Source organism: Bubalus bubalis, chromosome 1, assembly GCF_019923935.1.
Source record: "Bubalus bubalis isolate 160015118507 breed Murrah chromosome 1, NDDB_SH_1, whole genome shotgun sequence".
NCBI lineage: Eukaryota > Metazoa > Chordata > Mammalia > Artiodactyla > Bovidae > Bubalus > Bubalus bubalis.
In genome coordinates, this window is record NC_059157.1 from 67732171 (window position 1) to 67757253 (window position 25083).

A 25083-nucleotide genomic window follows, 5' to 3' on the forward strand; every position below is an offset into this window, starting at 1 on the left:
ATACTGTATAATACTGTTTATATATGGAAGCTAGAAAAATGCTACAGATGAACTATTTGCAAAGCAAGAATGCAGTAGATATAGATGTAGAAAATAAACATGTCTACCAAAGGGGATGAGATAAATTGGGAGACTAGGATGCACTACTCTAAAATAGATAACTAATGAAAACCTACTGTACAGTACAGGGAACTCTGCTCCATGGTGACCTAAATGGGAAGGAAATGTAAAAAAGAGTGGATATATGTATAACTTTGCTATACAGCAGAAAGTAGCATAACATTGTAAAGCAACTATATTCCACCAAAAATTAATTAAAAGGTTATGTGCAAAAATACTAAATTATTCATATTATTGCTTTGTTAAGAATATTTTTTCTGAGTTTTCTGTTTAATAGTGGCATATGAAAAGTGAAAGTGAAAGTCACTTAGTTATATCCGACTCTTTGTGACCCCATGGACTGTAGCCTGCCAGGCTCTCCTGTCCATGGAATTTTCCAGGCAAGAATATAGGTGTGAGCAACCATTCCTTTCTCCAGGGAATATTTCAAACCCATGGATCAAACGCAGATCTCCTGCATTGTAAGCAGATTCTTTACCATCTGAGCCACCAGGGAAGCCCAGTAGTGGCACATAGCATTATATTTTCTCTTCTTTTTCACAATCACTCTCCCTTCTGGCCAACAGTGTTCATTTATGGGATCTCTGATCTAGATGAAGGGTAGATTTTGTATCTGTGTAGTCCCAGGTGGCGCTAGTGGTAAAGAATCCACCTGCCAATGCAGTAGACTTAGAGATGTGAGTTTGATCCCTGAGTCACAAAGATCCCCTGGAGGAGGGCATGGCAACCCACTCCAACATCTTTGACTGGAGAATCCCATGGACAGAGGACCCTGGTAGGCTACAGTCCATAGAGTCTCAAAGAATCTGAGATAAGTGAAGTGACTTTGCATGCATGCATGCATAGAAGTAGTATTGTGTACTCATCAAGGCATCAGGCATAAAATCTCAGTTTTACCACTTACTAGTTATGTGACCTTATGCAATTTAACTGCTTTGTTCCTCAGTTTATTCATCTGTACATTGAAGATGATTATAACAATATAAACCTCACAAGATTGTTGAGAGGATTAAATGAATTACTACATATAAAGCATTTGAAACTATGCCTGATAATCCATGAGTATTCTGCCATTATTATTCTGATAATGTGTTAATCAAGAAATTAGAAAAAACAATAGCAGCTTGCTTTAACCTACTGGGCTCAGACTAGCTATAGTTACTAACATTTTCTTTGTGGTGTTGTCTATTCAATAATTTAGGAGACTTCTTCATGTGATTTTTCTCCACATGTTTGTAATCAGGTATAGAGGCAGCATGGAAGAACTCATGGGTTGCAGGCCTCCTTCACAGGGAGATGGTTTGTTATCCAGCACAAAAAACTCCTCCTTGTTTTCAGAACAGAGCTGAAAGCTGGCTACATATTTTTTCATCTCTCTGGTGACTTTCAATGCACTGCAAAATTAACCCACTTTATAAGCATCATAAGCATCCTCTTTGCTAGATGCCTTTTAGAATTTTTTTAAAGGAACTTCTGTGAATTTCCATGTCTTTTTTTGAACATCTGTGGGACCTTTATTGAAGCCTAAAAGGCTAAGAAATGTCCAGACATAGGGTCATTCAGTTTGGATGCAGCAATCTTGGAATAATGGTATTTTGATATTAAAATCATTTTAATTATGCAAGTGAATTAGCTTTATTCTTGCAAGAGAATGAGTTGAAATAAAAGAAATTGGGTTAGCTTATTTTAATAAGAAGTTATGGCACCCCACTCCAGTACTCTTGCCTGGAAAATCCCATGGACGGAGGCGCCTGGTAGGCTGCAGTCCATGAGGTCGCTAAGAGTCGGACACGACTGAGCGACTTCACTTTCACTTTTCACTTTCATGCATTGGAGAAGGAAATGGCAACCCACTCCAGTGTTCTTGCCTTGAGAATCCCAGGGACGGGGGAGCCTAGTGGGCTGCCGTCTATGGGGTCGTACAGAGCCGGACACGACTGAAGTGACTTAGAAGTATATGTATGTATACAACTATGTGTGTATCATATTTATGTTCGACTCCTGCCTCAATATCGGAATTCTATGTAACCGTTAATGAATAATTAATCTAACAAGAAATAACATCAGTAAGTACCTTCATTGGTTTGGAGATTTTATAAAGGCTGGCTCATTTAATCTTCAAAATTAGAAAAATCATGAAATCCAACAGGACCCTCCTGCTGAGAGCAGTAGTCATTGATTATTGCTTTTGAGAGAAGAACCAGTTGCAATACCTTTTTGACTCTAAAAGAGTGTATGGTACATAATAGATGCTCAATTAATGTTTGTTAAATCAACTGTGGATATATGAATGAATGAATTACATTATTTTAAGGAATATATGGGAGCGATGAAAATGCCTAGCGTTTAACCAAGGCAAACACTGTATGTGTGACCCTAGACAAGTCAGTTTACCATCTGGGACCTCAATTTATTCATCTGCAAATCAAAGGTCAGATCTCATCAACTCTTCAGTCTTAAAAACTCACCATGGGATTTACACCATCATTTACTGTCAATCAATATTCTCTGTGCAGAAATACTTTTCACATTTCCATTAGCTTGGCAACAACAAGTCCTGACATATTCACTTCATTTTTCCTTTTGACTTTGTGATTTGAAAGTAAGATTTAAAAACCAATAATGCAAGAAACATGCACATATTAGATTCAACCCCAAAGGACAGTCTCAACCCCACAGTATGAGACTAGATAGATGGCAGTTGGTATCCAAAATTTCTGTATTCTTTTAAAAGGCATCTTCTCTTTTTTCATTTCAGATTGTTTTTAAATTTTCCCTAATTTGATCTAGTTTCATAGTTATGTGAAAGCGCTTTGCTCCTAGAGCTTACCCTCTTCTACTTGAAAAATAACACAGCTTGGACATACTTTTTTAGTTTCTACCAGCCCATTCATAATAATTTGTCTACATTTCATTTTTTTATTTTCCTAAAAATTGCCAGGGGTAAAAATTAAATTAAGCTACAAATTCCCTAATGAATGAAAGATAAGACTAATGATTAGTACTTGACTGAAGGGATAATAAAGGCTAATAGGAGCATGCTTTACCTGGTATTTATGGCAAGTGTCAAATTAATGGAGTAGACAGAATGACTTCATTGACTCTCTGAAGTGGTATTTTCCTTTTGTAGTTCAGAGTATCACACACACACAGACACACACACAGATATAGTTCTGAAAATAAAGCTGTGTGTAGTGCCTCTAGACTTGCCCCTCCAGGAGTAAAGCCCCTAGGGTCTGAACTCCAAAGCACGTGACAGTCAGCTTACGTAAGCACACTGTTTGGTACAAGCAGTACTAAGAATTGCTTAACCGGTTCAGTAGTCATTTATTACTAAGCAACACCCAGGGAACAGACGTCTTCTGCTAAGTTAGGTGTGCCCTGTTTGAGTAATCCTTTTCCTTCATATCATCACACTTGAAAGCACATTTCATGTGCTTCGCTCTCCTACTCTCTTGTAGGACGCAGGTTCCCTAAGAAGCACCACATTAGCTCTTTCATTTTGGTAGAGATTCCAAAGAAATTCCAGCTCAAAATCTTTTTCAAAGTAGTCAGTAAAAGAAAACTCTTTAGTAAAAGATCCCCAAACCTAAGCTGATTCATTACAAGCAAAAATTGGATGACCTGGATTCCAGTAAAACAGAATAAAGGTGACAGTCTCTAGACAATATTTGTTTTAAAAATTACCAGTATCCAAGTATGGTTACATGAAATTTTTTCAATCTTGGTCCAGATACCTCTAAACCTCATCTCTTAATGTAACTGTGTCCCTTTCACCACATCAGTAGCCATGTATATTTAACCAGCTTTGTGTAGGATTGAAATCTGATTATATTAACTTAGCCAAGGCTTCACCCAGGTGAAGCAGGAGACTCTGCTTTGAATAATATGCCCTCTTCCCCCAATTTAAACACTTGGAGCTCAGTTGCACACAAGTTTTGTGTCATCTGGAATTAATCTCTTTGGTAGCAAAAAAACAGTGAATTATTGATACAATAAGTGGATTCAAAAAGAATACGTTTCAAGTGATAACAAATACGAAAGATATTTAACATTTCTTATCTTTCTTGTTTCAAATCCATCTTTGGTATTGGTTAACTCTAAACCAGACACCATTTCTCAACATACTCAAAAGAGACAGAATTATTCTGAAGAGAACAAGATTTGCGATCTGAAGAGATTTATCTACACTCATATATACAAATTAATGTGACTCTGGGACAATGGATTCAGATTTTTGAGACACAATTGACCCAAACTGCATGCTTATGGGGATGGGAAGTTTGGTCCTTCCTAGCTAAATTCCAAATATATATGATAAGAATATATCATATATATGATGGCCACACAAAGATGGGTGGCCATCCCCTTTCCTGATGACCCTCACAAAGCTGGTGTGTCTGCTGATTGTGAGGGAGAAGACATAATGAGCTTCTGAGCTGAGGGTCAGAGGCATTTAGACCAAGACTGAATTTCATAAAAAGACCATGGATAGAGATTGATTACTTTTAGGACACATGATAACAAAGCATAGAGAATCAAAGGAGTGATCAATCTGACCACTAACTCCTCAAGTTTCTGTTGCTATTCCAACTCACATCAGGGCTTGGTTTATGACTCCCTCATCTTTACTTCTGGCCCAGCTCTCTTCTACAAGACTGTCCTCTGGGTGATCCATAGGCATCTTAATTTGGCAAAAGTAGTTCAAGTTTGGGGACTGACTGTTTCAGCAGATGGGTTTTCAGTTCTACTCAACAACTTGAAATAGGTAATTCAAATTGTCCTTGAAGTTAAATCTTGATAAAAACATAATAAGGGTTTGAGGAAGGGCCCCCTCAGTTACTATGTAGGGGAAAGCTTATCCTGGATTTTACAGTACTCAGGCTCTCAAGCATTGCAATAATAAAACCAATTGTGAGTAAAATCTGCAAAAAACACTATGCCATATACTTGAAACAAATGTCATACTGTAAATCAAGCACACTTTAATTTTTTAAAAAAGTACTTTCTTTCTTCTGATTTTTGTTCACCACTCCTTTCAGCCTTAGCTTCTATGTTTTTCTCCTTATATGGAATATTGGTCCCCAAATTCTTTACTATAAAAATTCCTACCACACCAAAAAAATTATTCAGAACATGATCTGCTGCCTATCATATAACATGCGTTCAAAAAACACTTTGGACACCAAATACATAAATGGTTTTAGGATGAAGGACTGGATAAATGATAAAGAGAAAATCTGAAGAGAGTTCTTAAAGGTGCCTAGAAGCAGTTTAAGCCCTTTCAAAGATGGATGGTGAAAGACATGTTGACATTGTCTTCTGCCAGGGTGTAAAGGATATAACATCAGCTTCTCTGAAGAAAAAGGCTGGATGAATCACAGGTGTATTTCAGCACACTTGGGGTTTTGTGGTAAGCTACTGTCCATCTTTCTCAAAAGAAGAGAATGTAATTAACATACTCGTATATATCTTTCCTTGTGGTCTTGAAGGGTTGATGGAGGATATAAAGTTGAGGTTACAAGGATTTAACTACAGATTTTTGTTTTAAGGATTTGCTTGTTAACTTTCAATGGTTTACAATAAGGTAAACATGTATCAAAGTTACAAATAGAGAAAAAAGTAAAAACCAGAACCATGATTATACTAAATATATTTAAAAATACAGTCATTTTAGTAGGAAAAGGCAAAGTGAACTCCATTTGGATTATACTCAAAGATAAACTATCCTTGAATTATCTTTTTTATTTCTTACAGTATTATTTTATTTTACTTTTTATTTTATTTTACAGGAAGTTTCTAATTTTGAGAATGGGAAAACAAAAAGAAAGTAAGTCAAATTTACTTTGAAAACTTTATGTTCTCTTAGTTCTATAATGTTGAATGGAATATTTTAGTGGGTTTCCTGTCAAAGTGCTTTTTAAAAATCGTCACTTACCAATCTAGGTATGTATACTTTACTCTGCTACCATTTATATTTATGCTGATGCATAGGAAACTGGTGTTGTGACATTGCTGTAGACAAGGATGCAAAAATTAAATTTTCAGAAGAAGAAACGTGTCTAAACTAGGTTCAGATTAAAGTGGAAGCCTACTCGAAAACATGTTTCTATTGGTGACCTATTAATCTTCTGGAGTTCTTCTAATCCAAATAAAAATGTGTTTGCAAAGAGATTTGGGTTATTTAGGTCAGGCTTGGCTTTATATTCAGTACATCAAGCTGCCAGAGGATGCGACACACACATGTTGCATAAGGTAATTGGATTTTTAACTAATAAGCAGGAAATACATAGCAGCAGGAAGTTGGTTTATGTGGAAATTTCCAGATTGGTTGCTGATGATACAGAAGAACAACTTCCTTGCACCCCGGAATGGTCTGAGACTAAATTGTCAATATGTGAACTTCTTCTGGATGTAGTCTTTTTCGACAGCTCTTACCAGCCCCCAAACCTCCCTTTGCCCCCACCTCCACCCACAAAGCACTTTGTGCTTTCATAGTCTTTCCTCCCTTTCTTGCTAAAAGCTTTCTCCCAGTAAGGATATAAAATGCATCCATAGTAAGTAGGTAATTGCATGATTAACAGCTTAGAGCACCTGCCAGGGTAGTTGTATTTTAGCCATAGTTAGCTACTTAAACTACATCAGTGGCATTTTAAGCATGAGTAGGAATAAAGAAGGGTTTTTTTAATCAGGACTCTATCAGTCTTAAAAGTCGCCCCTCCTATGTAACTGTTTATTCTATCCACGGATAAGGAACTCGCTAATCCCAAATCAAATACTTACACAAAATTGCAGCTTTTGGTTTATGATGCTTCTACAGATTAGATGATACCCAAACATGGAGGGGCAGAGGCAGGATAAATGAGAGGGAAAGCACCTGATGACGACTAAACTAGGATTTTTCAAACATAAGCCAAATCAATTAACATGCTTTGCAAATTCCTACCAGTTAAACTTGAAAACTTTATTCAGTCCCTCAATTCTTTTGCCCATCACTCCCCTAAAAAGAATAATCCCTTTTGTCATTATGCACCTACTTCACTTTATAATATTATACGTAGCTTTTTTCAGAACACTTGCTACTTCCCAAGAGATATCCTGAATAAGTATTTTGCAGTAAAAAATTAAAACAAAACAAAATAAAATGGTTAAGAAAAAAGAAACACTGTATATGGAAGAGTTTGCTTACAAACCTGAGCTTAAAAAAGGTGAATAATGGAAAACACCCCAGTTATAACAAAATTGTTTATACATACACAATATGCTTATGTTCACCGAAGGTGTAAATTGACTAACACAATCAAGTATCAATTTATAGTCAATCTTATTTCATTTCTACCCACCTGACTCACCATTCCCACCACCCACACTGGGGTTTTTATAAAGCATTTCTTAGACATACAATTTCATGTTCCACTATATCATTAAAAAAACAAGAATTATTTTTAAAAGCATAACCACAACATCACATTTAGGAAAAAACATAACTACTGCACTAGAACAAAATAAGAAAAATAATCAAATATCACCAAGTCTAGAGTCAGTGTTAAAATGTGTCTGGTAGCCTCAAGTGCTTTTTTAAATAGTAGCTGGTTTATTTGAATCGTGATCCAAAGAAGACTCATGCATTGCACTTTGTTCATGTTTCTCAATTTATAGGTCTCTCCTCCCATTTATTTGTTGAAAAAACTGAATTGTTCTTTCTGAGGAATTTTTTATAGTTTTGAATTTTACTGATTGCATCCTGTGTGTGTGTGTGTGTTTTAAACACATGTTCTCTGTTCTGTTTACTGTAAATTTTTAGTTAGATCTCCAGGCTTGATAAGATTAAAGTTTCATAAGGCTTGATAAGATCCAAGTTATTTCTGTCTATGTATTTATTTTTAAAGTAGGTCATCAGTGACTTTATACTTCCTGTTGCATTACATGGGAAGCTCATATATCGGCTTGTCTCTATTTTTATGACTGTAAAGTTGCTTATTGGGTTCAGATGGTATCAGACTGGTCCATCCAGCACAAGTTGCCCATCAGCCTTTCAATTAAAAACTTTAATTAGAATCGACAATTATTGCACACATTTATTGTTTTATTGGGCTTTCCTGGTGTCTCAGAGGGTAAAGTGTCTGCCTGCAATGCAGGAGACCTGAGTTCGATCCCTGGGTCAGGAAGGTCCCTGGAGAAGGAAATGGCAACCTGCTCCAGTAACCTTGCTTGGAAAATCCCACGAACAGAGGAGTTTAGTAGGCTACAGTCCATGGGGTCGCAAAGAGTTGGACATGACTGAGCGACTTCATTTTTCATTGTTTTATTAGGGATTGTACAGTGGTTGTATTCAAATTGCAGTATTTTTCTGTATTTATTGAATATAGTTATTTTTAGAAGAACTATTTGATTATTTTGAGGTACACTCATATAGAATGGCCCACTGTTTTCTTTTTGCAGGGTTGGGAGTGCTGAGATTTGTGAATGTTTCTTTATATTGCATGAAAATTTCCAATCCAAGATTATACTTTGATTAACTACACTTTGTCATCTAGGCTCAGGAAAATTCAGGTCCAAATGCAAAACTTACTTAGAGGTAGAATTTATTTCTGCTCACCATGGCTTTACACTCATGTCTAAGTGATCTAATTTCTATTTCACTTAAAACATAATTTATTAAATCTAGACTTAAATATCTGTTTCTTTTATTCTTCTAGGTCAATCCGGAGATCTATGTCTGAAAGTAAAGTATTTGGTTAGTAATTCATAAGATTACTCATGCACATGATACATTCTATTTCTCTAACAGTGACTTTCTTCTGTTAATGCCATAAAGTAACTGAAATTGATGAATGAAAGACAAATTGATTTGTCTTTGAATTATATAGAAGAGATTTAAAAAAGAAATGTAGTTTTATTCTAATTTTAAATGGCTATGACAAATAACAATAGAATGGGAAAGACTAGAGATCGCTTCAAGAAAAATAGTGATACCAAGGGAACATTTCATGACAAGGTGGGCACAATAAAGGACAAAAACAGTATGGACCTAACAGAAGCAGAAAATAATAAGAAGTGGCAAGAATACAAAGAAGAACTATACAAAAAAAAAATTAATGACCCAGATATTCACGATGGTGTGATCACTCACCCAGAGCCAGACATCCTGGAATGTGAAGGCAAGTGGGCCTTAGGAAGCATCACTATGAACAAAGCTAGTAAAGGGAATGGAATCCCAGTTGAACTATTTCAAATTCTAAAAGATGATGCTGTGAAAGTGTTGCACTCAATATGCTAGCAAATTTGGAAAAATCAGCAGTGGCCACAGGACTGGAAAAGGACAGTTTTCATTACAATCCCAAAAAGGCAATGTCAAAGAATGTTCAAACTACCACACAATTACACTCATCTCACATGCTAGCAAAGTAATGTTCAAAATTCTCCAAGCTAGGCTTCAACAGTACATGAACCGAGAAATTCCAGATGTTCAAACTGGATTTAGAAAAGGCAGAGGAACCATAAATCAAATTGCCAACATCCGTTGGATCATAGAAAAAGCAAGAAAGTTCCATAAAAGTATCTACTTCTGCTTTATTGAATACACCAAAGCCTTTGACTGTATGGATCACAACAAACTGGGAAATTTTTCAAGAGATAGGAATCAGTTTAGTTCAGTCTCTCAGTCGTGTTCGACTCTTTGTGACCCCATGAATTGCAGCACGCCAGGCCTCCCTGTCCATCACCAACTCCTGGAGTTCACTCAAACTCATGTCCATCAAGTCGGTGATGTCATCCAGCCATCTCATCCTCTGTCGTCCCCTTATTCTCCTGCCACCAATCCCTCCCAGCATCAGAGTCTTTTCCAATGAGTCAACTCTTCGCATGAGGTGGCCAAAGTATTGGAGTTTCAGCTTTAGCATCAGTCCTTCCAAAGAACACCCAGGACTGATCCCCTTTACAATGGACTGGTTGGATCTCCTTGCAGTCCAAGGGACTCTCAAGAGTTCTCCAACACCACAGTTCAAAAGCATCAATTCTTCGGCACTCAGCCTTCTTCACAGTCCAACTCTCACATTCATACATGACTAACGGAAAAACCATAGACTTAACTAGACGGACCTTTGTTGGCAAAGTAATATCTCTGCTTTTGAATATGCGATCTAGGTTGGTCATAACTTTCCTTCCAAGGAGTGTCTTTTAATTTCATGGCTGCAGTCACCATCTGCAGTGATTTTGGAGCCCAGAAAAATAAATCTGACACTGTTTCCACTGTTTATCCATCTATTTCCCATGAAGTGATGGGACCGGATGCCATGATCTTAGTTTTCTGAATGTTGAGCTTTAAGCCAACTTTTTCACTCTCCTCTTTCACTTTCATCAAGAGGATTTTTAGTTCCTCTTCACTTTCTGCCATAAGGGTGGTGTCATCTGCATATCTGAGTTATTGATATTTCTCCCAGCAATCTTGATTCCAGCTTGTGCTTCCTCCAGCCCAGAGTTTCTCATGATGTACTCTGCATAGAACTTAAATAAGCAGGGCGACAATATACAGCCTTGACATACTGCTTTTCCTATTTGGAACCAGTCTGTTGTTCCATGTCCAGTTCTAACTGTTGCTTCCTGACCTGCATACAGGTTTCTCAAGAGGCAGGTCAGGTGGTCTGGTATTCCCATCTCTTTCAGAATTTTCCACAGTTTATTGTGATCCACACAGTCAAAGGCTTTGGCATAGTCAATAAAGCAGAAATAGATGTTTTTCTGGAACTCTCTTGCTTTTTCCATGATCCAGTCAATGTTGGCAATTTGATCTCTGGTTCCTTTGTCTTTTTTAAAACCAGCTTGAACATCTGGAAGTTCACAGTTCATGTATTGCTGAAGCCTGACTTGGAGCATTTTGAGCATTACTTTACTAGTGTGTGAGATGAGTGCAAGTGTGTGGTAGTTTGAGCATTCTTTGGAATTGCCTTGCTTTGGAATTGGAATGAAAACTGACCTTTTCCAATCCTGTGGCCACTGCTGAGTTTTCCAAATTTGCTGGCATATTGAGTGCAGCACTTTCGCAGCATCGATTTGAAATAGCTCCACTGGAATTCCATCACCTCCACTAGCTTTGTTCGTAGTGATGCTTTCTAAGGCCCACTTAACTTCACATTCCAGGATGTCTGGCTCTAGGTGAGTGATCACACCATCATGATTATCTTGGTCGTGAAGATCTTTTTTGTACAGTTCTTCTGTGTATTCTTGCCACCTCTTCTTAAAATCTTTTGCTTCTGTTAGGTCCATATAATTTCTGTCCTTTATTGAGCCCATCTTTGCATGATATGTTCCCTTGGTATCTCTAATTTTCTTGAAGAGACCTCTAGTCTTTCCTATTCTATTGTTTCCCTCTATTTCTTTGCATTGATTGCTGAGGAAGGCTTTCTTATCTCTCCTTGCTATTCTTTGGAACTCTGCATCCAGATGCTTATATCTTTCCTTTTCTCCTTTGCTTTTTGCTTCTCTTCTTTTCACAGCTATTTGTAAGGCCTCCCCAGGCAGCCATTTTGCTTTTTTGCATTTCCTTTCCATGGGGATGGTCTTGATCCCTGTCTCCTGTACAATGTCACGAACCTCCATCCATAGTTCATCAGGCACTCTATCTATCAGATCTAGGCCCTTAAATCTATTTCTCACTTCCACTGTATAATCATAAGGGGTTTTATTTAGGTCATACCTGAATGGTCTAGTCGTTTTCCCTACTTTCTTCAATTTCAGTCTGAATTTGGCAATAAGGAGTTCCTGATCTGAGCCACAGTCAACTCCTGGTCTTGTTTTTGCTGACTGTATAGAGCTTCTCCATCTTACCTGCCTCCTGAAAAATCTCTATGAAGGTCAAGAAGCAAGAGTAAAACCAGACATGGAAGAATGGACTGGTTACAAACTGGGAAAAGAGTATTTCAAGACTGTGTGTTGTCACCCTGCTTATGTAATTTATATGCAGTGTACATCATGTGAATGTACGCTGGGCTGGATGAAGCACAGGCTGGAATCAAGATTGCAGGGAGAAATATCAGTAACCTCAAATATGCACATGACACCACCCTAATGGCAGAAAACGAAGAGGAACTGAACAGCCTCTTGATGAAAGTGAAAAAAGAGAGTGAACATGCTGGCTTGAAACCTCAATACTCAAAAAATTAAGATCATGGCATCCAGTCCCATCACTTCATGGCAAATAGATGGGGAAACAATGGCAACAGTGAGAGACTTTATTTTCTTGGGCTTCAAAATCACTGCAGATGCTGACTGCAGCCATGAAACTAAAAGACGTTTGTTCCTTGAAAGAAAAGCTATGACCAACCTAGACAGCATATTAAAAAGCAGAGACATTACTTTGCCAACAAAGGCTTGTCTAGTCAAATCTATGGTTTTCCCAGTAGTCATATATGGATGTGAGAGTCGGACCATAAAGAAAGCTGAGCACAAAAGAAATGATGCTTTTGAACTCTGGTGTTGGAGAAGACTCTTGAGAGTCCCTTGGGCTGCAAGGAGATCAAAGCCATCAATCCTAAAGGAAATCTGTCCTGAATATTCATTGGATGGATTGATGCTGAACCTGGAACTCTAATACTTTGGCCACCTGATGCAAAGAACTGACCCATTGGAAAAGTCTCTGATGCTAGGAAAGATTGAAGGCAGGAGGAGAAGGGGATAACAGAGGACGAGATGGTTGGATGGCATCACTGACTTGATGGACATGAATCTGAGAAAGCTCTGGGAGCTGGTGATGACAGGGAAGCCTGGCGTTCTGCAGTCCATGGGGCCGCAAAGAGTTGGACACAATTGAGCAACTGATCTGAACTGAAGACAAATAAACTATTGGCTTATTCAGAATAATTTCCTTTTATATTAAAAAAAAAACAACAACCTTTTATTGGCTGATTACCTTCCAGTTTCCCAACTTTAGCTTGGAGGGCCCATAGTCAAGGTGATCTCTTAGCTATATTTTCATAGCTAGGAATTTAGGAATGAAATAAACAATGGTTGAATTATAAAAGACTTATCATAGCATCTCAAGTACCAGCAATTTTCTTCAGTTTTTGTGGCTATAGTATACATAGTAATAACAGAAGCAATTGGTTTGTGTATTTTAATTCTAGTGCATGCTAAGTCGCTTCAGGCTCGTCCAATTCTTTGCAACCCTGTGGACTGTAGTCCGCCAGGCTCCTCTGTCCATGGGATTCTCCAGGCAAGAATACTGCAGTGGGTTGCCAGGCCCTCATCCGGGTGATCTCAACCCAGGGATCGAACCTGAGTCTCCTGGGACTCCTGCATTGCAGGCAGATTCTGAAGTAAAAATCTAATTATTTTTAGAAAGTTAATAGATGATGCTTCTCTTTGCCATTTAGATGATAGGGGGTCACTAGTTATAAAACATTTGTAGTGACAAGACAACTGGATTATTCACTCAATAACTCATTTTTTAATGGAGTTTTTCAGAGTGGTGGGAACACTTTCTCCCCAGCAGGGCTTAGGAGTTGGATCCTCAAACTCCAGTTTTCCTCTTTTGAAAGCCAGTTTCCTGGATAGGGTATGAAAAGTGCTCAGACCAAAGTGGTGATCATCTATGGACGCATCTACTAAGGCCATCTGCATTTTAATAGGGTCTGATCTTCCACCAGTGGTAATATCCACAGGAGCTGAGTTCTATCTCATTTGTCAAGGCCCTGTGAGCAGTAGTTGCTAAATATTTTGAATGTCAGCTCTGATTTGAATAGTGTATGGCCTGAAATAAAAGGAAGCAAGCCAACTTTTGTTTTCCATTTATATATGCCATTTTCACAGTGTTTGCAGTTTGTGCACACAAGGCTCTATAACATAATTTTTGATGATCCCTGCCTTCTCTGTAGTCAAATATCAAAGGAAATAGTGACTTTAAAAACAGCACAGCAAGAGAACTGACTTGTGGACACAGCACAGGGGATGGAGAGGGTGGGAAGAATTGGGAGAGTAGCATTGACCTATCTGTATATACTGCCACATGTAAAATAGATACCTAGTGGGAAACTGCTGTAGAATGCAGAGATCTTAGATGGGTGGGATGGGGGTGGGGCAGTAGGGAGGTCCAAGAGGGGTAGAATATGTGTATATGTATAGTTGATTCACTTCATCGTACAGCAGAAACAAGCACAACATTGTATAGCAATTACACTCTAATAAAAACCAGCCCAGTCTGCTGAGTTTGTGTAATACTTTGGTTGCATTATTTAAACTTTGCTTTATCAATGATGTGGTACAACATGTGGGATGATTAGTCTTTGTAAGCAGGTTAGAAGGGCTTCCAGGCTTCCCTGGTAGCTCAGCTGGTAAAGAATCTGCCTGCAATGCAGGAAACCTCAGTTGGATTCCTGGGTTGGGAAGATTCCATGAAGAAAGGTTAAGCTACCCACTCTAGTATTCTTGGGCTTCCCTGGTGGCTCAGATGGTAAAGAATCCTCCTGCAAATGCAGAAGACCTGGGTTCAATCCCTGGGTTGGGAAAATCCCATGGAGAAGGGAATGGCTACCCACTCCAGCATTCTGGCTGGAGAATTCCATGGACTGCAGAGTCCATGCGGTTGCAAAGAGTCAGACACGACTGAGCGACATTCACTAGAAGGGCTTCCAGTTCTTCATTCTGGTGCAGTTCAGTTCTTTACAGCATGTTTAGACCCTGCTCCAGGTGTTGGGAGAACAAAGCTAACACTTATAAGAAATTGATTGTTCTCCCAGTCAAGGGTCTTAGAGTTTCTTGAAATAGCTCAATGTTCTCTCGATACACTTCCTTAACCGTTTTGTTAAAAAGAATGAAGAATGTGGAGGATGGAGCTACTTTGATATATAAAAAATAAATGGTTAGTAATTCAAGAAAAATACTCCAAGAATAATGTAATCAAAAGTTATCAAGAGTATTTCAGTAGCAACCTTCTACCATCTAAGTGTAGGTCCTTATTTAGTTCATAGGAAAAAAAAGAGGGGGGGCCCACAGGACATTGGTTGTATTCATGAGGGACCAGAACTCTCCAGAATGGGCCACAACGCTTTCTTAACATATAACTTACCGTGTTACCCCGCGTGCTCAATTTGTTTTGATATCGAATTTCCTACACTTACTGGACAGATGTTACTGTGACTTCTAACCAATCTTCTGCTTTACTTTAGAGGGAAAAACTGTGAATGACACAATTTGGCAGGAACCCAGCAAATCTGAGACTGACTCCCACATCAGAAGACTCTGTCAGCTGAAAGGTAATTGCTAAATTTAGTTCCCGCTGACTTTGCATTTTCCCAAAGCAGTATAAAGGGCAAGTAAGAAAAATTTACATCTTTCTTCATTAAAATAAGCATTGCATTATAGTCTACTTAAGAAGGAAAAACTAAAAGAATAGAATTTGTATATTATTAATAGAATGTATACTTGTGTGTGTAAGTGGACAGACATGCAGAAGGGAAGTAGAATTTAATTAAGTTCCCTGTTGAAGCAAAGAATCAGTTACAAAAAATTTGAAATCCTTTAATGTCTAAAATAATGCAAAAATATATTAAAACTCAGCACATAGAAAAACCTTATAAAAATAACATTAATATATTAACCTTTGTGATTTTTAGATTTTCTTTAAATATTTAAGAGAAATATCCTTGACTATTAATGCAAAACTATGTCATTTTATTTTAAAAAAGTCTTAAGAAGAGCAAATTAGCAGCCAGGTGTAAAAAACTTTATTAATAATAAAAGATTTCATAATTAAAATTACTTAACTTTGGAAAGGTTATGAATAAAACAGAAACTCTTAAGAGTTCACAAAGATGGACAAGAACATAAAAAATTAATATCCTTAGTATTTTCCTTCAGTGTTACTGGAACAATAAATAATTGCTCATATTAGTTATTGATTATTTAACTATTTGTATTTTTAAATTTAATTTGAATTTTAAATTTAATTTTAAAAGATATTTTAATATTTGGGGACAAATATTTTTATAGTTAGGAGTTACATAGTATGATTGTTCAAATTTTGCCTTTTGAGTGCTGTGAAGGAGCTCATAGATTTACAAAGTAATCATTTATGAAAATAATCATTTTCCTTTGAACTGTTTCAATTTTATCCAAGATTGAATAATGTTCTAGTGAATAGTTTTGAGCTTAATTTCAATACTTACAGATTTCTCCATTATAAATAAATAAACAAGCGAAACATTTGGGGATTATTTTAGACATTTTTTAAAAATTATAAGATAGGCAATGTTTTACTTATATTGTGTTTGATTAAATTCTGTCTTTACCTCATGAATGTTAGTGGTATTCATTCACACTTAGGTTAGTTAATTAAACTTTCATCCACCCATCCATTCATTCATCCATCTCTGTAATAAGCACGTTACTTTTAGATTATTCCACATCAACCTATGAATAAAGAAGTTATAACTATATTATAGAATATTTTTGTTATAAATTTTTCCATAAACTTCAAATATTCTATTTTCTTAAACTTCCTTTCTGTAAAATGTTGTGGTGTTTGTTTTAAATTTATAGAACAGTCTTTTGGACTCTGTGGGAGAGGGAGAGGGTGGGATGATTTGGGAGAATGGCATTGAAACATGTATAATATCAAATATGAAACGAGTCGCTAGTCCAGGTTCGATGCACGATACTGGATGCTTGGGGCTGGTGCACTGGGACGACCCAGAGGGATGGTATGGGGAGGGAGAAGGGAGGAGGGTTCAGGATGGGAAACACGTGTATACCTGTGGCGGATTCATGTTGATATATGGCAAAACCAATACAATATTGTAAAGTTAAAAAATAAAATTAAATTAAAAAAAAATTAGCAGTCATAGGTAAGTAATTCTATTACAGTTATATTGACAAAGCAGCAAAAAATCTTGGCCAAAGGTGAGGTGTTTTCTGATTAGTGATCTTTTTGTCAGAAAACAAAAAGGAATGCCTTTACAGGCTTTTCCACTTTGATATTTCTCAGATTCTTAAGTGCTCCTGTGTTCAATCTGTCTGTGCACGCGCGCACACACGCATTCACGAATGTGCCTAAGAAGTTTAGTTGACATTTCAGCACTACCAGCTGAGTCATAGGACATCGCCCAGCGATTAATGCTGTGCTAGAAAGAGTCAGTGGCCTGAGACCAATGCTGTTGGTGCCATTGTAAACTGAAGGGAGAAATTTAGTAGGGTAGGATGAGCCACAAGTGTGGACTTGAATTTTATGGGTGTAGTAGCTTCCTTTGGAAGGCTCAGAATATTTCTAAGCAATTAGTGCCCTACATATCAACCTATAATATTTCTTTCTCATTTTAAACACTATTTTTTGCTGTTAATTGAATAATTACTTAAGAGTGGTTTATTGGGCCTGAGGATAGGCAGTCTGTGAGGTTTACTGAGATGAAGACAGGTAGGTACATCATTGCCAATATCCACAGCCCATGATTTTATTGAACACTAAAGATGAAATTGTAAAAATCATCTTTCAATAAAACAGAAGAAAATATGTAGGGAAATTGTAAGAGTGACATTAACATAAATAATATATTAAACTCCAAGAACGAAAAAAGTTCCATATCTCTCAATTTCAATTACAAAATGATGTTTCCACATGACACAAGTTATATTAACAGCAAAAATTTAGTCCTCTAGAGTATTGGGCCTGACAAAATACACTTCCACAGGTTATATTAATATTAAGCTAAGGATTTGTGCCTGGTATTTTAATCCATAAAGATATTCACATAACCCAAAAATATGCCTGTGTTATGTTGGTTAAGAAAAAAATTTATCACTATAAGTTAAGAGCTGGAAGCATTTTCAGTTGATGTGATCCATTTCCTTCTTCTAGGAATACTTTTATCTCAATCTGTATACGCGATACTGAGACAACATTTGTAAAACACATGTAGGCTAAATTGAATGCTCAGGACTTTACAACTGAAAGATTGGCATAACTTAGCCAATTAATTAAGGGAAATTAATCTGTAATTTTTTTTTCAGCACTCTAAACAGGCAGAATATTAGTAATATTCATTTTAGTAAATTAAGATCAATTTTTTAAAAATTTAAATATATTTTGGCCTTAATTTTATGGGGGAAAAAGCCTGAAAATAATTGACTTTTTGAAATCTATGCATTGGAATTTACCCAAGATCAAATTATGATTTAAGTAAAGACATTTTTTAAGAAGAGGGCTTTCATTATTGTGTACCAGAAAGTACAAAGAACAAAAACAAAGCCAAATTTTTAAAAAAGATAAAAGAAACAAAACATATTTGCAGATTTAGAGATTTTTTTCAAACAGTGTGATGTGGTATACTATACCATGAATGAAACAGAAAATATGTTTAAAAAAATGGTATATTTTGTTACAGTTTGTAAGAAGCTGGATACATTCAGGAAATACGGTTAGTAATGAAAGGAGAATTAACTCCACTCATACTACTGCAAAATTATTTTTAAAATGAATCCTTTTTACATATGATTTTGATGAGATTCATTATAAAAATCCCATTGGTAGAGACATTAGGACCTTCCAGTTTAACAGTGGAATTGCCATTTGCTTGAAATATTCTTTCCTGAATTGTAGTCAGTATCATTATTTGGCCAGCCTCTTCTGAGCAAGCATATAAATATTTTGGCTGAACTTCTCTGGATCTTATTAAGTCTTCTTCTTTACTGGCATGTTACCCTCATTTTCAAGATAGTAAATGCATATAGTCACAAGTGTATTTACCTTTCTATGTAATTTTCAGGAACCACAATTTGATTGAGATATTATTTCCCGAGAGCATGTGATTTAACTCAGATTAGACTGGACTATGTGAAGAATGACAGAAAGAAGCCTGATTTCACACCTGACTCTCTGTCTGTGTGCTATGTATGAATAAACTTCCAGAGCAAAGGTTTCCTGCCAAACCAGTCTCTTTTAAGGACGTCTATCTGAATTGAATGTGAACATTCTAAGATTTAGTGTTTTGTACAAAAGAATCTTGAAACCCCTTCCATTCTTTAGGAGAGTTCTTGCTAGGATTAGAGTTACCTATGGTCAGAAGTCTAATTTCCGTTAGAATCACCTAGAAGCTGAGTAGCTGCTACTACTAAGTCGCTTCAGTCGTGTCCGACTCTGTGTGACCCCACAGACGGAAGCCCACCAGGCTCCCGCATCCCTGGGATTGTCCAGGCAAGAACACTGGAGTGGGTTGCCATTTCCTTCTCCAATGCATGAAAGTGAAAAGTGAAAGGGAAGTTGCTCAGTTGTGTCCGACTCTTAGCGACCCCATGGACTATAGCCTACCAGGCTCCTCCATCCATGGGATTTTCCAGGCAGGAGTACTGGAGTGGGGTGCCATTGCCTTCTCCAAAGCTGAGTAGAGATATTGCTTTTTTAACCAAATCCATTTTTTTTTCTGCATCTGCATTTGAAGGGCAGTTGGAATGTGAATGTTTATGCTGAAAGATACATTCTTAAGTATACTGTCATTTTTGACCCACTGATGTAGTCCATGCATGTGCAGATATTCTACTGCTACAAACCAACCAACCCAAACCTTAATGACATAAAGCAAAATTTCATTAGACTCAAAGATTTTGCAAGTCAGGGATTCAGTCAAACTAGCACTTCATGGAGAAGACAATGGCACCCCACTCCAGTACTTTTGCCTAGAAAATCCCATGGACGGAGGAGCCTGGTAGGCTGCAGTCCATGGGATTTCGAAGAGTCAGACACGACTGAGCGACTTCACTTTCACTTTTCACTTTCATGCATTGGAGAAGGAAATGGCAACCCACTCCAGTGTTCTTGCCTGGAGAATCCCAGGGATGGGGGAGCCTGGTGGGCTGCCGTCTATGGGGTCCCACAGAGTCGGACACGACTGAAGCGACGCAGCAGCAGCAGCAGCAGCACTTCATGACATCTGAGGCTTCTTTTAGGAAGACTTAAATGACTGTTGTTGCTGTTGTTCAGTCCCTCAGTCATGTCTGACTCTTGGTGACCCTATGGACTGCAGCACACTAGGCTTCCCTGTCCTTCACGATCTCCCAGAGTTTGCTCAAACTCATGTCCATTGAGTTGATGACGCCATCCAACCATCTCATCCTCTGTCGCCCCCTTCTTCTCCTGCCCTCAATCCTTCCCAGCATCAGGGTCTTTTCCGAGGAGTTGGCTCTTCTCATTAGAAGGTCAAAGGATTGGAGTTTCAGCGCCATTCCTTCCAGTGAATATTCAGGGTTGATTTCCTTTAGAATTGACTGGTTTGATCTCCTTGCTGTCCAACGGATTCTCAAGAGTCTTCTCCAGCACTGCAATTGGAAGACATCAATTTTTCAGTGCTCAGCCTTCTTTTTGTTCCATTTCTCACATCCATACATGGCTACTTGAGGAGGACTTACATGTCTGATGGCCAGAATCATCTAGAGGTTTCTTCGCTTATGTGTTGGGTGCCTGTTTGGGATAACTGCAGGTTGGGCTCAGCTGGGACTATCACCTGAGAACCAATATGTGGCCTCTCCATGTAGCTCGAGCTTCTCCCAGGCTAAAGGCTGGGTCTCAAGAGGGAGAGACATCAGAGGGAGCTTCACATATCACACAAGGAAGTGTCTGGAGTGTGAGCATCACAGAAGATCCAGGTAGAAGCTGCCAGCTTCTTCTGACCCAGACTTGGAGGTCTGCATTCTCCTCTGACAAACAGATCATTATGGCCAGTTCAAGTTAATAGGAGAATTAAATTATGTTTCTTGGTGGAGGCATGCCAAGGTCACACTGCAGAATAACATATTGTTGTGGCTGTCTTTGGAAACTGTAACTTGCATATTACCTTATTCAGTTATTGCCTTTGTTGATACTTAGGACCAAATTGCTCTTATCTTTATAATTTTTTTTTTTTTTGGTAGGGTAACAGTTGGGAGTTAGGGCTTCCTAGGTGGCACTAGTGGTAAAGAATACACCTGCCAGTGCAGGAGACAAAAGAGATGTCATTTCCTTCCCTGGGGCAGGAAGATCCCCTGGAGAAGGGCATGGCAACCCATTCCAGTATTCTAGCCAGGAAAATCCCAAGAACAGAGGAGCCTGGCGGCCTGCAGTCCATAGGATCCCAAAGAGTCAGACATGACTGAAGCGACTTAGCATGCACAGATGCAACATATAGGAGATAACAAATACATAAAATGTATAAGATTACAAAACAAATAGCTAACCTTCATAAAATGCCATTGTCCCGGTGTCCCTTTCTTAGTTCAAAACCCTCAAATTCTCCTAATTTTTAAGCTGAGGCTACACATGGCTAGCTTTACAAATAAAATTACTTTAAGAAAAAGTTTGTTTAGGTCAGACAACATTTTCAAAATCAGGAAATTTCACCTTAAAATTCATATGTTTATACTTTCTTGAAAAACATGAGGGACAAATTGTCAATCCTGGGTCCAACATCTGAGGTGATTTCCGTTGAGAGAGCTGAGAACAATGGCTGCCCGTTAGCAATGGTGGACCTTCACCTCACCAAAGATCTCCGCATGTCTCCTTGTCAAAATTCACTTCATTTAGTTAAATTACTTATTTGCCTTCTGTAGGTATTTATATCTGCAACATTGGTCTAGGGGGTTATGTCCACATTTCTCTGCCTAGCACGCAAGGCCCATTACCATTTGGCCTTCCTCACCCACCCAGCCTCACCTCCTCCTGTACAGTATCCATAATTGCCTTCCGACGTGACCTATCTCAGTTTCTACTTTTAATTAAGCCTGTTGCTCTTATTCCACACTGTAGGTTAGTGTTGACAGCATTGCTGATGTGTCTGTAACTTGTATTTTTCTTCTGTGTTTCCAGACTAGCTCCATTCTTCAAGCCCACTGCGACCCTGCCTCTTCCATGAGTTCAGTGGGGCTTAGTGTTCTCTCCCCACAGTAGTGTCTGACTCACTCATTTACTGCCTCACACTGTATATAAGGGAGGTAAATCCAGTGTGCACATTTCTCACTCACACACTTCCAGATTCAAGAGTACAGGAATCCACCTTACTTTCTTTTCCTGCACTCAGAATAAGAATTATAGAGGGAGCTCTCCAAAATTCAGGTTAAAGGGATCTGAAAAAGAAAAGCAATGAAAAGAAATAAAGGAAGAGAGGAAAGAACATTTTTTTTCCAACTACAGAAACTTACAAGGCTGTAAAAACTCTGCTTCTACCTTCCTGACTCTGTGATGGAAGATCTTGCTTTGAAGAGCCAGATCACAAAAACAGCTCATTTTAAAATTTCAGTGTTTTCTGGAACCCTGTGGTGTGGTAACTTGGATGTAAAATATTAACTTATTGGTGTAAATAACTCTGAGACTGAGCTGTGAATTTACCTTAGCTTGTAACCATAGCTATAATGGGGATTTGGGGAAAAATTTGCTCCTATTTTCTGCATAGAGGATAGGCCTTGCCTGTCCCTTCCTCCCCTGAAGAATGTAAGAATGAAAAACAGTAGAAAATTGAAGTAGTGACTGGAAGTAAAACAGAGTAAAAGTGATAAAAGAAGTCACTGGACTGATTGCCAGGTGACTTCTGTGGGTCTCAGTATCCCCATCTGTAAACGAGCAGGTTTGGATTAAGTGATCCATGAAGTCCTGTCTTCTTTTAGCACACGGTGTATTTCAAATTTAAATAAATGGATCCCTTGTACAGGGCCTGAAAGGGAATGCTAGTCTTTTGAAAAGGTTTCATTTAGCTGCAAGCGAATGGATGACACATTCCAAAGCTTTTACCAAAGCAGGCAGAGAACAATTTCAGCATAAATAATTCATGTTGAGAAGACATAAGCTAATGAAGCTCAAAATGCCAGGGATGGAAAGCTGAGTTTAACAGAAACAAGTGAGGTGATAGTTTCATGAAATCATAGCATTTTGGAGTCAGAAGTGGTTTCGTAGCTTGGATGCTACTGTTTTATAAAATAGGATGGGGGGAAACTGAGTTCCAGAAAAATTTCATGACTTGCTCAAGGACACAACTGATCAGAGACATTCTTCATTTATATTTTGTTTAATTTCTATTTAAGTTTGACTTGTTTCTTATAAGAACACCATATCTTTAGGAAAGTAAATATTTATGATCTAGTCAATATAATGCCTTAATAGACTAAAGAAAAATATAAGTATTCAATTGCACTTAAACTTCTTAAATTGTGTAATTTCTGGTAATCTCCATATAACACCTCTTTTCATAGATCTAAATGAAGATGATTTTCTTTCGAGTCATAATGCACATACTCGTCAAGGAAAAAAACTACAACGTATTTCTTATCAGGTAATGTAAATAATCAACATTTATATAGCATTTTGTGAAAATCATCTTGTTATTGATGTGTACATCGTCTACAATACTTAGTCTTGTAGCTATTTGTATTTAGTTACTGCAGGATGTTTTGTAACTGATATGACTATGTCTCTGTGAATTGGACTACAAATGAAAAAAGTAAATGATGATGAGTTAATAAGCCACTTTGATTATGCAAAACACTATGCTCCACAGCCTTTTGATAAGTAACTCTGAACTTGGTAAATTAATATACTGGGATTTTCTCTGACAAGACCTGTGCTAAGTGCTTAGAACTATCTGGCAACCTTCAGTGAGGGGCATGTCCCTCATGTTCTGTGTTTGATATAAAAACATATTCTGTGATTTTTGACATATCCCTTTAAAGCTTGCACTAATTAGCCCCAGGAGTTCAAGCAATTAAGAATGTCTGAACCTTGGACCTTCCTAATAACAATAATATAACATTAATTACCAGTCAAATAATTATTATTCACCCTGTAAAAAAAAAATCATGTATGAGTCAATAGGGCCAACTCAGGCATCATGCTGATTTTTGATATTTTCCTGATAGCCACAGAGCTCTCTTTAACCATTCTGATAGTTTTATTAGAAAATTTAGAACTGACCTTCCTCAGTGCACTGGATTAATCAATAGGCAGAGGATATGTAGCATATGAATTAGGAAGGGTTGATTTGGTGAGGAAAGAGAACTCGAATTTCTAAAGCCCAGCCTGATTTCTGAGGCTGTCAGAAGCCCCTAGACAGTGGATCATAACTTTTGATCAAGTACAGTTTCTGCTGTTTGCTCTGATGCTGCCTGAGTCATGGAACTGTGCTCCCAAGAGGGCGGCTCTACCCAATTACACTTTACTGCAAAGTCCATCTACCAATGGGTTCTCCTGCCATGTGTGGTTGAGAGCTCCAAAAACAGAGCTCTGCTTGAATCTTAATTTGCCCTAGTAGGTACATGGTGGCCCTAGTGGTAAACAATCTGCCTGCCAATGCAGGAGATATAAAAGATGTGGGTTTGATCCCTGGGTCAGGAAGATCCCTTGGAGGAGAGAATGGCAATCCACTCCAGTGTTCTTGCCTGGAGAATCCCATGGACAGAGGAGCCTGCTGGGCTATAGTCCATGGAATCGCAGAGTCGGACACAACTGAAGTACAGTAGCAGCAGTAGCTACATGACCTTGGCAATTCACTTAATCTCTCTCTGCCTCAGTTTTCATCATCTGTAAAGTCAGTCTATAAAGCACCTGTATTTCCTGGCTGTCATGAGGATTACATGAGCTATTTCATTAAACCGCTTAGCTTCATGACTGGCATTTGGGAGATGTTTTTAAAAATTCAGTAGTTACCATAGACCTTCCTCTCTTCTTTTATTTTTTTCCTTCCTCCTCCTCTTGCTTTTTGCAGGAACTTAATGACACTGTCACAAGCACAGCTGGCAGATCATTTCTGAAACATGCAGTCTCATCCTCCCAAATTTAGATAAGACCTCAGATATAGTATCTTAGTGAAACATTATCTGATAGCCAGGAAAAAATAACTGGTTTACAGTAAGAGCTCCCCTGACATGCTTTATGCCCAGAGAAATTCTTCTTTAGGATTGTAGTAAAAAAAAAAAAAAAAAACAAACAAAAAAAACCCATCTCTTAAAAATAAGAAAATGATG

The 25083-nt window shown here is 37.9% G+C and overlaps 1 protein-coding gene across 2 annotated transcripts in view; it reads left to right on the forward strand.

Annotated features, from left to right (window-relative positions):
• Positions 1-25083, forward strand: part of SAMSN1 (SAM domain, SH3 domain and nuclear localization signals 1) — a 166348-nt gene that overhangs the window by 24998 nt on the left and 116267 nt on the right. Inside the window, exons 3-6 of one of the 2 annotated variants that reach the window (XM_025282316.3) lie at positions 5913-5950; positions 8820-8857; positions 15282-15368; positions 23317-23396. In XM_025282316.3, coding sequence (XP_025138101.3) covers positions 5913-5950; positions 8820-8857; positions 15282-15368; positions 23317-23396 — 243 coding nt within the window. The remainder of the gene's footprint in view (positions 1-5912; positions 5951-8819; positions 8858-15281; positions 15369-23316; positions 23397-25083) is intronic. The other variant, XM_045165066.1, reaches the window with a different exon arrangement.